General features: G+C 50.2%; 6 protein-coding genes across 6 annotated transcripts; 5 read left to right on the top strand and 1 right to left on the bottom strand.

Moving 5' to 3' along the window:
- Nucleotides 1-354: 354 nt before the first annotated feature.
- On the top strand, nt 355-1,049 carry LTR84_001114 (uncharacterized protein; the record flags this gene model as incomplete). The annotated part of the gene is made up of 2 exons (XM_064844740.1): nt 355-382; nt 433-1,049. The coding sequence occupies 2 exons, from the start codon at nt 355-357 to the stop codon at nt 1,047-1,049; spliced, it is 645 nt and encodes a 214-aa protein (XP_064712600.1).
- Nucleotides 1,050-1,949: 900 nt separating this feature from the next.
- Nucleotides 1,950-4,138, top strand: LTR84_001115 (uncharacterized protein; the record flags this gene model as incomplete). Its single annotated transcript, XM_064844741.1, has 2 exons — nt 1,950-2,083; nt 2,191-4,138. The coding sequence occupies 2 exons, from the start codon at nt 1,950-1,952 to the stop codon at nt 4,136-4,138; spliced, it is 2,082 nt and encodes a 693-aa protein (XP_064712601.1).
- Nucleotides 4,139-4,768: 630 nt separating this feature from the next.
- Nucleotides 4,769-6,301, top strand: LTR84_001116 (uncharacterized protein; the record flags this gene model as incomplete). The annotated part of the gene is made up of 2 exons (XM_064844742.1): nt 4,769-5,237; nt 5,289-6,301. The coding sequence occupies 2 exons, from the start codon at nt 4,769-4,771 to the stop codon at nt 6,299-6,301; spliced, it is 1,482 nt and encodes a 493-aa protein (XP_064712602.1).
- Nucleotides 6,302-7,005: 704 nt separating this feature from the next.
- Nucleotides 7,006-8,631, top strand: SEC61 (translocon subunit; the record flags this gene model as incomplete). The annotated part of the gene is made up of 4 exons (XM_064844743.1): nt 7,006-7,015; nt 7,089-7,189; nt 7,253-7,420; nt 7,480-8,631. 4 exons carry the CDS (start codon nt 7,006-7,008, stop codon nt 8,629-8,631), a joined length of 1,431 nt encoding a protein of 476 aa, XP_064712603.1.
- Nucleotides 8,632-9,125: 494 nt separating this feature from the next.
- On the bottom strand, nt 9,126-10,541 carry LTR84_001118 (uncharacterized protein; the record flags this gene model as incomplete). The annotated part of the gene is made up of 1 exon (XM_064844744.1): nt 9,126-10,541. One exon carries the CDS (start codon nt 10,539-10,541, stop codon nt 9,126-9,128), a length of 1,416 nt encoding a protein of 471 aa, XP_064712604.1.
- Nucleotides 10,542-11,147: 606 nt separating this feature from the next.
- LTR84_001119 (uncharacterized protein) lies at nt 11,148-12,854 on the top strand (the record flags this gene model as incomplete). Its single annotated transcript, XM_064844745.1, has 1 exon — nt 11,148-12,854. The coding sequence occupies one exon, from the start codon at nt 11,148-11,150 to the stop codon at nt 12,852-12,854; it is 1,707 nt and encodes a 568-aa protein (XP_064712605.1).
- Between the last annotated feature and the right edge of the window lie 88 nt (nt 12,855-12,942).

Raw genomic sequence — 12,942 nt, forward strand, 5'->3', positions numbered from 1 at the left:
GTAGATGTTTCCTCTTGGATTGTCAACATAGTCCCCAGACACCAAGAGATAGTGGCTCAATGAGAGGACAAATGTTGCTCGGCTTCAGGCTTTGTGCTCCGCCGTATTGTTTTCACCAAACGTTACTACCACTAGTCCACATTGCCTTGACACTCACACTCGGTAGACATTCAGCGATCTTGTATGGGCCCGTCTCTCTGTCTAGGAATACGGGCGTCGCCGAGGAGCTGTCTTGCTCAATGCAGGCACTTTTCGAGCTCTCGCCTGTGCGCCTCGGGCCACAACAGGTGGTCTAAGATCAAACATGACAAGGGAGCAAATGATCTCACCAAATCCAAGGAGAGGACGTTCCACATGCGACAGATCGCTCTTATGTCGAAGCGTAGGTATACGAGTGTCTGGTAGACGATATCATCAATTAACCTGATGCAGTTGGAGGTGCCGACCCCAAGGCGAATCCTTCTCTTGCCTTTGCCATCGCAGCCGCAAAGAAAAACCAACTCGCTAAAGACATGATCGAAGTCGCCATCCTAAGGGGCCAGGGTAAATCACTTTCCAACATGCCCCTGGAGCCGGTCACCATTGAAGCACTCCTCCCATATGGCGTCGCAGCCGTAATCGAATGCGAAGCCGACAATAAAAAACGAGTCCTCCAAAACATCCTTTTGATCATCAACAAGGCCGGTGGCAGTGCCGGGCCTACAGCGTATCTCTTTGAGCGGAGGGGTCGCATAGAATTCGAAGAGCAGGACAAAGTCGGGATTGATGAAGCGCTGGAAGAGGCTATCGAGGCTGGCGCAATTGATATTGTGGAGGAGGAGAACAAACTCGTGGTCGAGACGCCGGCGACCGAGCTCGCAGCCATTTCTGCGCGGCTACAAGAATCCCTCAAGATTCGCGTGGAGAAATCCAGTGTCATCTATGTCCCGAAAGAAGATACGGTGGTGCCGCTCACGGATGAGCAGGCCGAGCAGTTACAGCCTGTGTTGGACGCCATTGAAGCTGATAATGATTTCCAAGCTTTGCATATTAATGCCTCCTACAGCTGAAGACGTACGTGGTTGGAGCCTCTGTTTCATAAAAAACTATGCAGTTCAGGCTTAAGATCTTGAAGACGCCGGAAGATGGACACCGTGTAAGTAGAAGGAAGGGCAAGAGCACGGCAAACAGTATGTATCTATCAGCAACCTACCACCAATGTACATCTAATACTACAGCCTAACACATTCTCCATTCACTCTCGACGTACTCAATCCTTACCGCTTCACCTTCAATTCCAGGCACCAACCAGACCCTTAAGGCGTCGTACCAGCACGTGAACCAAGAACAGATATATTGCAAAGACTGAAATTCCCTCCAAAATCCTCTCGAGACCGCGGCAGGAGCAGCCTACTGAAATCATGTCTTGAATAATGGGCCTAATACCCAGTAACAGACGGAAGTGTGCAATTAATGCTTGATCCAACTTCGGAGATTGTGATCTTAAAAAATCTGGGTTCGACTCTCGAGAAAAGAGAGATAGCATCCCCTTAATAAGTGGATTTCACAGTTTCAGATCCCCCGAAAGGGGGGTCTGGTAGTCTCTTTTTTTTGGATTTGAAAGTTTATTCTATGTAGATAGATAATGTTTTTCCTGGAGGATGTGATTGAAGATGAAACGCGTCTCGTACTACGAGTATACGAAATCCCCGGTGAAGTATAGGAGCGGAGACCGCAACGAATTTTGAGCCTCAATATCATTCAAATGACACCTTGTCTTCCAAGTCGTGTAATTCACCAGCAGAGACAATTGAGACTTCGGGCGTTGAAGAAAGCCGTGGTAACAAGACGGTCCTGAGACCACAGGTCTGGAATATCTGCTCGATTTCTTTGAAACCTTAGAAAGACCCAATCCTCTGGTGTTCCAGAGTCGAAAGTTGTCAGGAGTGTTGCTTGAGAGGACCTCCATGATGGAGTCCGTGGGCACTATCACAACATGGCAGCAAGCCTTCGAGGAGTATCGTATTCCGACTACGAGAGTAATTGAGAAACAATTGAAGTCAAGTGCGACCCGCGATAAAGAAAAATTGCGAACACTTGTTGGGTGGGTCAATACTTCCCACCTTTGCTCTATGACTCCTGGAAAAGCCTAGCTACTGCCCTCCAGGAACCCAGAGGTTAGTCTCAGTTGTGTGCTAATTCTTATATTAGTGGGAGCTATCGGGAGCTCTTAGCTACAGCGGAATCAATTGTGGTTCTTGACTCGAAAACAAAAACAGCGGAAGAACATATGTCAATAATGGGCCACAACTGCAGACCCCCTAATCACGACACAGGTACCAAATCTCACGACGAGAAAAAAATCGTCCTCGCAGAACTACGATTGTTGCAGAGATGTTGCACAACGATAGCCAGCATTCTACGAGAGACGAGATTCCTCCACTGTTCACAGCTAATGGTTGTGTCTCGCCTATTGCTGAAGTCCTTATCCGAGCATCAGCTGCCAGCACCGAGTCTTGATCTTCTGCGCAACAAGGTCGCTCATTTGAGACGTCAACTTCTGCGACAGATAGACGCAAGATTTACGACTCCCGTTTCAAATCTTCTCGAGCTAGTCGAGGCCATTTGCTCCTACTGCCTAATCACCAGTGTCTCTTCGGAAGATGCTCTGAGTCATTTACACCAGCTGCGACTCGACAAGATTCGAAGGATGCTCCAACGCGCTTCGGATGATAGCCGTCATATTCAAGAGGCTCTGAGGTATCAGTTGGTGTCCTTACAGACTTTTAAAGCGTTGGTAGGGCGCCCTCTAGCGGAGGCGATGACCAACATGCAAAAGCGTGCTATTCTCACAGATCAGACTCTCAGAAACCTAGAATCGCTCGACCTTGACAGAACTGTTTCACTCATATCAAGTGATATTCAATCATTCGTTCCATACTTCAAGAAGAGTACTCTGTCCGCGGACGATGCCAGGGCAAAGCTGGAAAATTGGTCAGATGAAGCAAGTCGAGTCTTGGTCACCAGTTTGAAAACACATCTGAACACATCAAATGACACGGCTCCCATCTTGAACTTGCGTCAGGACCTTTACACTGCTCTTCTTCCTTCATACTTCTCAACTCCTGGGGCAGCCAACATGCACCAGCAGATACGGCAAATTGTGAACGAAAAGCTCCAAATCATTTGTTCAACTCAGGTGAGACAATTACAAGACATAACTGCAAGTCTGACCAAAAGAATGCCTGATACCCCCGAGGTAAAGTCTCTGTGGGATGAAGATACCGCAAAAGCAAGTGCGAACACTCGAGGCTCACGATTGATCAAGCAAGTGAAGAGCCGGCACACGGGCCACCATTCATCGTTAAACAGAGCGCAGAAATCATTAGGACGGTGGATTGCGTCCATAAAGGCTACGGAGGCCTCGTTCACTGCGCTTTCGACGACATCATGGCGGGACCTGATGGAAGAGCCGGACGAAGAAGATGAGGAGGAAGCACTGGACCTCTCAAAACAACTCGGCAAGACCGATGCAGAAGGCTATGTCAAGTTTTTGCAGGACTCGCTTCGCGCAGGCTTATCATCACTTGAAGCGGGCATTATTGATGCCGCTACTCAAATCGGCACCGAAAATCCAGATATCAGTCGATCTGTGGCTCTCTTGCGCTCCATACGGATGTCTGTAGCAGCTTTGCAGGACGCATTTCCGGACCATATGACCTTTGAGAAGATACACGCAGCCATCCCCCAATTACATGATCTGGTGGCGATTGAAGTCGTCAATCGACTCTCCGAGGCGAGTGAACGCAAGAAACGATCTGTGAAGTCGTCCAAAGAAAGATTGCCAGAAGATATGCCATCCCCAAGAGCCTTCGTGACTCTACGGCGGCTTTGCGAAATCATGTTCGAGATTGGTGGGACTGATATCTGGTCGGCAACTGCTGTGGAGAAGATCAAAATTCAGGTGCAGGCTCGAGTATTTAACCCAGAGCACAATACGGCGTACATGATGAACGATTTTGATGAGGCATACCTTCGAGCGGCGCTCGGTTCAACCACCGACACCGTCGGAAGCGCATCTCACTCTGCGGGAGGACACGATCGAGCTGCGCAGGAATACTGGACGAGAACTAAACTTCTCTTTGGATTGCTTTCATGACACAAGGTAGAATTCTGGGCTTGTGCCCCGCGATATCCTTCACAGTGATCAGCACGAAATCTCAGCACGAAATCGGACAGCTTATTGTCCAGCCTTGTACGTAAGGACAAGAAAGCTGTCTTTCGGAGCCCAGTACTCCCGATTACCTTCCGTCTGCTTAGCGGTCCTTTATTCCACTCCACACGATTTGGTGGTTAATGCGAGTTACTAGCTAGTTAGTCGCCGATATTACTCTCACGCATAGATAGAAACTCACAATGAAGTATTTGCACCCCATCTATCACTAGAACACCAAATGTTCTAATGACATCATTGGTGATTTGGGGAGTCTTCGGAGTGACCAATCAGAGTAGGCACTCGGGCCGGACCGTTCTTGACAGTCTGCGCTAGTCCTAGAATAGAAGGGTATAAATATTGCATCTTGAACGCGTTTCTGCTGCTCAGGTCATCAGTGTCCAAAAGATATATTGTGCACACGCCTGTACAAAGACTTACAACATCGTCGAAAGCGCGCAGTGGGCCTCAGTGCTCCCCACCGCAACTACTGCCTGCTAGGTTACAGCGTTCACACTCCCCTGTTTGTTTCCCCGGTGTCCACAAGTTATTCTCTTCGCCTTTTGCCTTCTCATCATGTCTTCCGACAGCAATATCGCTGAAGACCCAGTCACGCCAGCACCAGTTTTCGCATTTCGTGCACTCAAAGGTGTTCTCTTTGGCTCTCCAGAAACTCCGTTTGACCGCGAAGAATCAAACAAGGAGAACGCCTCTGTTTTCGACTCTGAAGCTCACAAGAAGACCACCACTGCGAAATCATCAACAAAAGGTGACAAGCCAGGTAAACCTAACAACAAACGAACACCAACCAAGAAACAAAAGACCAACCACTTAGGACGATCCCCCAACGAATCGGGTAACATGACGAGAAAGTCTATGGCCGCTAAGGTTCCTTTCCGCCCAATCTTTCCCCTAAGTCAAGCAGAGCAAGCTCTCATCTCACCCACCAAATCGATCTTACGAATTCCAGGTCAAGCTACTCCACGCGCACAGTCGTTGAGAGACGTCAATGTTACCTTCAAAAGTCTCAGCCCTGACGAAAGCAGTAAGTCTACTATCAGCCTAGCAAGTGCTTCAATTTCTAACTTCTTCTTAGTTGCCTCCCGTGACATCAAGTCTTCTGGAAAGTTGCCTCCACCAGGAACTGTCACATATCGACCAGAATCTTCCGCTACGACCGGAGTCATGAACAATGGACAACACATAACCAATGGCTTGACATTCAACGACATTCCCGCTGCTACTGGCACACTCGACCCCGCTCAATCCACGGTTCCAGTTGCTGCTACGAACAATGATCAAGCAGCGAGGACTGTCCTGACCGCCAACGCAACTTCTGCCGCCACCAGCTCAGCTAGCGGCATTTCTGCAGCCGCTTTCCAGGCTTACCAGAAGCAGACTGAGAAGGAGATGCGACGATTGATCAAATATGGCCAGCAAATGAAGGAGTTTGCCTATCAAGCCGACATGAAGAACCAGCAATTGAATGAGATCGTTGCGCGCTTGCAGACCGAGAACGAAAACCTACGCAAGGAGAGAGCTGAGCTGCATGAGCAAATGAATGGATCCGCTAGATTTGCTCCTAGGCCTGATACTCGTGGTAATCACGACGCCAACGCACCCATCCAGTCATCCGCACCTCCTCACGTTCAACCCACTCCAGTCTACCACCCCGATGTGCAAGCCATCATCGACAAGAATCAACACCGCGATCGCGTCCCACTCGTCGCACCTCCTCTCCCACCATCAGCAAAGCCCGACTCACCCCTCGCACGCTACTATAGAGGCTTGGACAACTTTGTCTCCCTCGACCCGAGCCGTGGCGGTGTTCCTCCCCTGGCCTCAGGCCAACAGATCACGGATGCATTCATGGCGCGTGAGAGGGAGGTGGATTGGGACGGTGTAATGAAACAAGGTGAAGAGATTGCGAACTCGGCTGAGGATTCCGACTTCAAGAAGGCAATCACCCATCCAAAGGTCTACGCGGCCAACAAGCTGCGCACTGCCATGGAGGCCAGCTCTGCGGGCTTGCCTGCAGAGCGGTCGGCCGCGGCGCGTGAGCGATTGGCCAAGAAGAGTGAGGCGAGAAAGGCTAGTCGTGAGGTGTAGTTGGGCAAAAGTGAGAATAGAAGTGAGGATTGATGTAAGAGTACTGACTGAGCATGTGATCATGAGAAATGCCAATAGAGGCCTCCAGAGCCCCAACGAGACAATGAAATAGCTAATAATTGAAAATGTCATCCTACGAGGAAAGCTAGTGGTTCTGTTTCTGGTGTTAATGGAGACGGGGGGGTTCATGGTCTATTAGTGACGTGCCCAACGCCGATAGGGATACAGTGTACCTGGTCTCATGTTTATTCTAATGCCCGATTATGATCGAAGTCATGTCTTTAACTACCTAGGTAAAATAGCGTGTTAAAGCAGCATCTCGAAGCAGTGAATGGCCACCTCTTTTGGAAGGATGGCCGATGACGTAAGGGCAGCCATCAGGTCTACCGCAACAGGACTAGATCAGCCCCAGCTCCTACTGCAGCCTTGGCAATCTCTTAGAAATGGCGGCCACCACTCCAGCACCGTAACTGAAGCCACTTTATTATTATCCGGTGCTACTACCACCACAGATTAAAGCTGCTCTCAAACTGTGTCCTTAGCCATCAAGCAGCTTTCATCCGTCAGGGGACCCGTCCCTCTCTATAATTTCCATTTCCCTTGATTCTGTTCTCCTTCCCTTACCTTCCATTTCTGTTCTTCGACCCTACTGTACATAGGGTTCTCATTTTCCTTCTCCCGAACCTTGTTGCACAACAGCAACCATGAGCGGTCGTGAGTCCATCATCTCCGCACTTTCCACAGCCCACGATCCAAAATACTGACATTGTGGCTTTCCCACTACTAGTCCGTTTCCTCGATCTCATTAAACCCTTCACGCCCCTCCTTCCGGAGGTGGCTGCACCTGAATCAAAGATCGCCTTCAATCAGAAGTTGATGTGGACAGGAGTAAGGAAGCCACAAATCTAGCATCGACCAGGAAGAGCATGGATGGCTGACAATGCGACACAGTGCACACTCCTCATCTTTTTGGTCATGAGCCAAATGCCTCTTTATGGTATTGTGTCCTCTGACACGTCCGATCCAATTTACTGGCTACGTATGATGTTGGCCAGTAACAGAGGAACGTTGATGGAATTGGGCACCACTCCCATCATTTCCTCTGGTATGGTTTTCCAGGTATGTTTTGACCTATGGCATGTCGCACACGATCAAAGTGTCAAATCTAATGTCAATAGCTTCTTGCTGGAACGCATCTTATCGATGTCAACCTCGATCTCAAGTCCGACCGCGAATTGTACCAAACTGCGCAGAAGCTCTTCGCCATTATTCTGTCCTTCGGTCAAGCCTGCGTTTTCGTCCTCACCGGTCTTTATGGTCAACCTAGCGATCTCGGAGCTGGTATCTGCCTCCTCTTGATTGTCCAGCTCGTCCTTGCTGGTCTCGTCGTCATTCTCCTTGATGAACTGCTACAGAAGGGTTATGGTCTCGGTTCCGGAATCTCTCTGTTCATCGCCACCAACATTTGTGAATCCATTGTTTGGAAGGCATTCTCCCCCACAACCATTGATACTGGTCGTGGAAAAGAGTTCGAGGGTGCTGTCATTGCATTGTTCCATCTTCTCGTCACTTGGCCTGACAAGACTCGAGCTCTACGTGAGGCTTTCTACCGACAACATCTTCCCAATGTCATGAACTTGTTGGCTACCTTGGTCGTTTTCGCCGCCGTCATCTATCTTCAGGGTTTCCGTGTCGAGATTCCGGTCAAGTCATCGCGTCAACGTGGCATGCGAGGATCATATCCCATCCGTCTCTTCTACACCTCCAACATGCCTATTATGCTGCAGTCCGCTTTGGCCTCCAACATCTTCATGATCAGTCAAATGCTCTATACTCGCTTCTCTGACAACCTCTTGGTCAAGCTCGTCGGAACTTGGGAGCCCAAGGAAGGTTCGTCTCAGCTTTACGCTTCCGGTGGTATCGCCTACTACATGTCTCCACCTCACAGCTTCGCCGAGGCTCTTCTTGACCCCATCCATACGGCCATCTATATCGGATTCATCATCATTACCTGCGCCGTGTTCTCGAAGACCTGGATTGAGGTCTCCGGCTCCGCCCCTCGCGATGTTGCCAAGACTCTCAAGGAGCAAGGTTTGGTCATGGCTGGTCATCGTGAACAGAGCATGTACAAGGAATTGAAGCGTGTCATCCCAACAGCTGCTGCTTTTGGTGGAGCATGCATTGGCGCCCTGTCCGTTGCAAGCGATATGTTGGGTGCATTCGGAAGTGGTACCGGTATTTTGTTAGCCGTGACCATCATCTACGGGTATTTCGAGATTGCCGCCAAAGAAGGCGACTTTGGTGCCAACCTCAAGGGTCTGATCGCTTAGACGAAGACCACATCTTTGAAGGAGAAGCAGTCGTTCGTTCCTACGACATTTAACATGCACCAAAAAGTTACGTATGCTCTGATTATGCATAGCGTTTGGGGGAATTGGGGAAGGAAGTGGGCCCGGCTTACCTCTGGTCAGATTTTCAAGAATTTGAAAAAGGACGCTGGCAAATCTTGAAAAATCAAACACGTGGGGGGTCGGCAGATCAGATGCAAATGCTATAAATCTCTGTACATTAGCAGCTAGATAGGCAATGATGTTGAGCTGTATGATGATGTTCTTTGTGGTGGTTCATGTGTTCTCATCACATCGGTCGGTGCTTTCATTCAACTCATTCTTAGGAATAAGGAGAAGTACCTGGCAAGTAACACCTGTAGACACGGATACGTATTTAATTATACGATTTCTTCCAGTAGGACTGTATATACAGATAGACTAAGCGATTCCTCTGTCTAGGCTCCATCCAAACACTTCCATGGCCCCTCACATTCTCAGGTTCGATAATCACCATTGATAGTGACATACTCATGACTGAAATCGCAGAACCAATACTGGGCGTCTTCGGAGCCGGTACCCAAATCGACCTCGATCTCGAGGTCCTCATCCTCGAGCAATCTCGCGGCACGGTCTTCATCCACGGCCTCGGGCTCGCCGTTGACGAGCAGCTTCAAGACGCCCTCGTCCTTGGACTTTGACGTCGCGGCGGGCACGAAGCTGACGTTGGTCTTGGAAGGGACGACGGCGTCGGCGGAGCTCAGGTTCGGCGTGTACCCGATGGCGCAGAGGATGCGGCCCCAGTTGGCGTCTTTGCCGTACAGGGCTGTTTTGACGAGCGGGGAGCGTGCGATGGTCGAGGCGATGAGGCGTGCGTCGGCCGCGGTGGCGGCGTTGCGCACGCTCACCTGCACGAATTTCGTGGCGCCTTCGCCGTCGCGCACGACGAGTTGCGAGAGGCGCTGGGCGAAAGATGTCAGGATCGATGCCATCGCGGCATAGTCGGGTGATGTGGCGTCGTCGGGGATTGGGGCTGTGGTGGCAGATGGGGTTCCGGCGCCGTTGGCGAGGATGGCGACCGTGTCGTTGGTGGAGGTGTCGCCGTCGATGGAGATGGAGTTGAAGGATTTCTCGACCGCCGACGTGAGGAGGGATTTCAGGGCTGGGGCTGAGATGGCGGCGTCGGTGGTCAAGATGCCCAGCAAGGTGGCCATGTTTGGGTGGATCATGCCCGCACCTTTCGTCATGCCTGCGAGGCGGTATTCGGTCTCTGGGTGCGACGGGAGGGTGAAAGTCGTGGAGAGGAGCTTGGGGAATGTGTCAGTGGTGCAGATTGCTTTGGCGGTGGCGAGCCACGCATTATGGGTGTCGTCGATATTGGCGTAAGCGGAGGGGATCTTGGACAGGATCTTCTGGATGGGCAGGCGCTGGCCGATGACGCCCGTCGACATGACGAGGCTGTTGGCGCCGAACCCGTCTTCTGCTTGGGACGACTGCTGGAACTGCGCCGTCGCTGTGTCCGACATGGATTGAGCATCTTCGAGCCCTCCCACGCCCGTAACGGCATTGGCACACCCGGAATTGATGATGATGCTCCGCAGGCCTGCCCCACCTCGTTTCTCCAGGACTGTTCGGCTTACTTGGACTGGAGCGGCTTGGAATTTGTTGGTGGTGAAGACGGCAGCTCCGAAGGCGGGTCGGTCAGAGACGATGAATGCCAGGTCGGGATTCGACTTGTTGGCGGCTTTGACGCCTACATATGTGCCTGAGACTTTGAATCCCTTGGGGTATGTGCCTGATGTTGGGATATATTTAACTTTGGACGCTGGTATCGATGAGTCGATTGGTGCCGAATAGTGGCGGACGAAGGTCCTGACCATGGAGCGAGCTGAAGGGGCTGTTACGGACGCCATGATGGAGGTTGATAGATTGAAAATTGTGTATCAGCTTTATGATATGTGCTGGGTCTGCCTTATCTGCCAAGGAAGAGACGAGGAGGCCTCTAGGCAGATGCCGCGTCTTTACTCCTCAGATATATACCTGGAAGGTCCAAAGGATGCACTGAGTACTCAAACAACCCCTTAAGCAGTTCAACGTTTGCGAGAACCGAATGAAGGTTGATTAGAGCCAGCTGTGTCAAGACCGATATCGGTAGAACTGAGAGTCCTGGGTCCCGTCGAAGTGAGTGGTAACCTACAGAGCAAGAGTGAAAAGGTTTGTTTTCGTTCCCACGGCATTCATATATACATTGCAGTTAGGTAGATGCTCTCGGTGGGATCGGCGTGAGTCACGACGGCAAGCATCAGAATTTGAGGAGAGCGGCTCTTCGCTTCGACTTTTGCTACAAACTTTGCGGTCAAGTGCGCAGCCAATCATAGTGCCGGATCTTCGGAGTTGAAAAGGGCGAAAGTCGCGACGCGCTGCACCTACATGTTCCCCAATCTAAATCTGGTTCTGATGTACATGGGGTGAATTCCTAATTGACAGATCACTCTTAAATTCATTGCATCACCTTGACGATGGCTAAACGAAAGGCCCCTGATACCATCGTTCAGCCCGCAGGCACTCCTACTAAACGCCGCAGGGAAACCATTGACACTCCACTTACAAATGGAGTGCACGATACAGAGGTCGAATCCCAGTCAAATGATGACAAGAGATCCGCCAGGAAGCCTGCCGCAACTTCGACTCCCAAAAGGGCCAGGTCCAGTGCCAAAGCCATCTTGGATGAGGAGGACACCATCAAGGATCACAACAGCCCAACTCCGAAGCCTAATGGACGAACCCTTTTTGCAACTCCCAAGAAGAACTCGACCATATCTCGAACACCCTCCAAATCAAAAAAAGCAGATCGATCTGCGAAGAGGAAGAGTGCTCAATTGCTGTCCCAGTCACAAGATGAGGACGATTGGGACGGACAAGGTGCATTGGCCAGAGCCATTCTTGAGGATGAGAATGAGGAGGATGGTGAGAACGATGAGACTGGACCTGAACGAGGAGTCGAAGAGCCTTCAGACAACCCTGCTGACATGCCTGTCAAGACCCCGAACAGACGAGGAAGGCCAAAAGGTGCAAAGAACAAGAGATCCCCCACTCCTGAGGGAGATATTCCTCCCGAAGAACGATATTTCTTTCAAAATCGAAGTGGTCCTCCACAAATCTCGAGTAATAAATTCAATTCGGTCAAATCTCTGACTTATGATCAATATCACCAACATGTTCAGACCTATCAAGATCACCATGAGCCACAAAGGTCACAATTGATGAAACTTCACGCAAGATCCTTTCCTCAATGGCAATTTGAGTTCTCCCAAGGCTTCGGACTATGCCTGTATGGCTATGGCAGTAAGAGAAAAATTGTCAATAACTTTGCAGAGTGGCTTGATAAACATTCCTCAATGCCACCAAGGATCGTCGTTGTGAATGGCTATACACCAAAATTGAATGTGAGAGGAGTCGTCAACGCAATCGCTTCTGCGCTCCTGGATGAGGAACAACGACCTTTGAGACTGGTGGGACAACCCCAAGAAATGGTCGACACCTTGTTCTCGTATATGGAAGAACATCCCCCTCGGGGCCACCTTATACTCATGGTCAATTCAATCGATGCCCATCCCCTTCGACGTTCATCCGCACAATCTGTTTTGGCTCGTCTTGCAGCACATCCGCTTATCGCGTTTCTCGCGACTGCTGATTCTCCCACTTTTCCAACATTGTGGAATTCTTCTCTACTGGACCAGTTTAAATTTGTCTTTCACGATTGCACAACATTTGCACCCTATACAGCAGAGATTAACGTGGTTGACGAAGTACATGAACTACTTGGCCGCAAGAAACTCCGTACTGGTGGCAAGGACGGTATTGGGTTTGTACTCAAATCCTTGCCAGAAAATGCACGAAATCTCTATCGAGTGCTCTTGTCTGAGATCCTGGCTATCCTCTCGGATGGCATCGAGGGCGGTTATGATGACGAGGAAGATAGACGTCCAACCAAAAAGTCACAGAAGGAAGACGCAGAAGAAGTTGGTATCGAGTATCGCACTTTATATCAGAAAGCTTCGGAGGAATTCATCTGCTCAAGCAGCATGAATTTTCAATTCCTGTTGAAAGAATTCCATGATCACCAAATGATTACTAGCCGGCGCGATGCAAGTGGCACAGAAGTACTAGGTGTGCCATTGGCGAAGGAAGAAATGGAAGCGGTTTTAGAAGAGCTTGTACTCTGAGCAGAAAGGTTTTGCTGGTGATGTCTAGCGATCATCACGACCGCACACTGGTTTGCCATTCAAGTTGAGTTGTCAAGCAACTTGTGCC

Source organism: Exophiala bonariae, assembly GCF_035927105.1.
Source record: "Exophiala bonariae strain CCFEE 5792 chromosome Unknown scaffold_1, whole genome shotgun sequence".
Taxonomy (NCBI): Eukaryota; Fungi; Ascomycota; class Eurotiomycetes; order Chaetothyriales; family Herpotrichiellaceae; genus Exophiala; species Exophiala bonariae.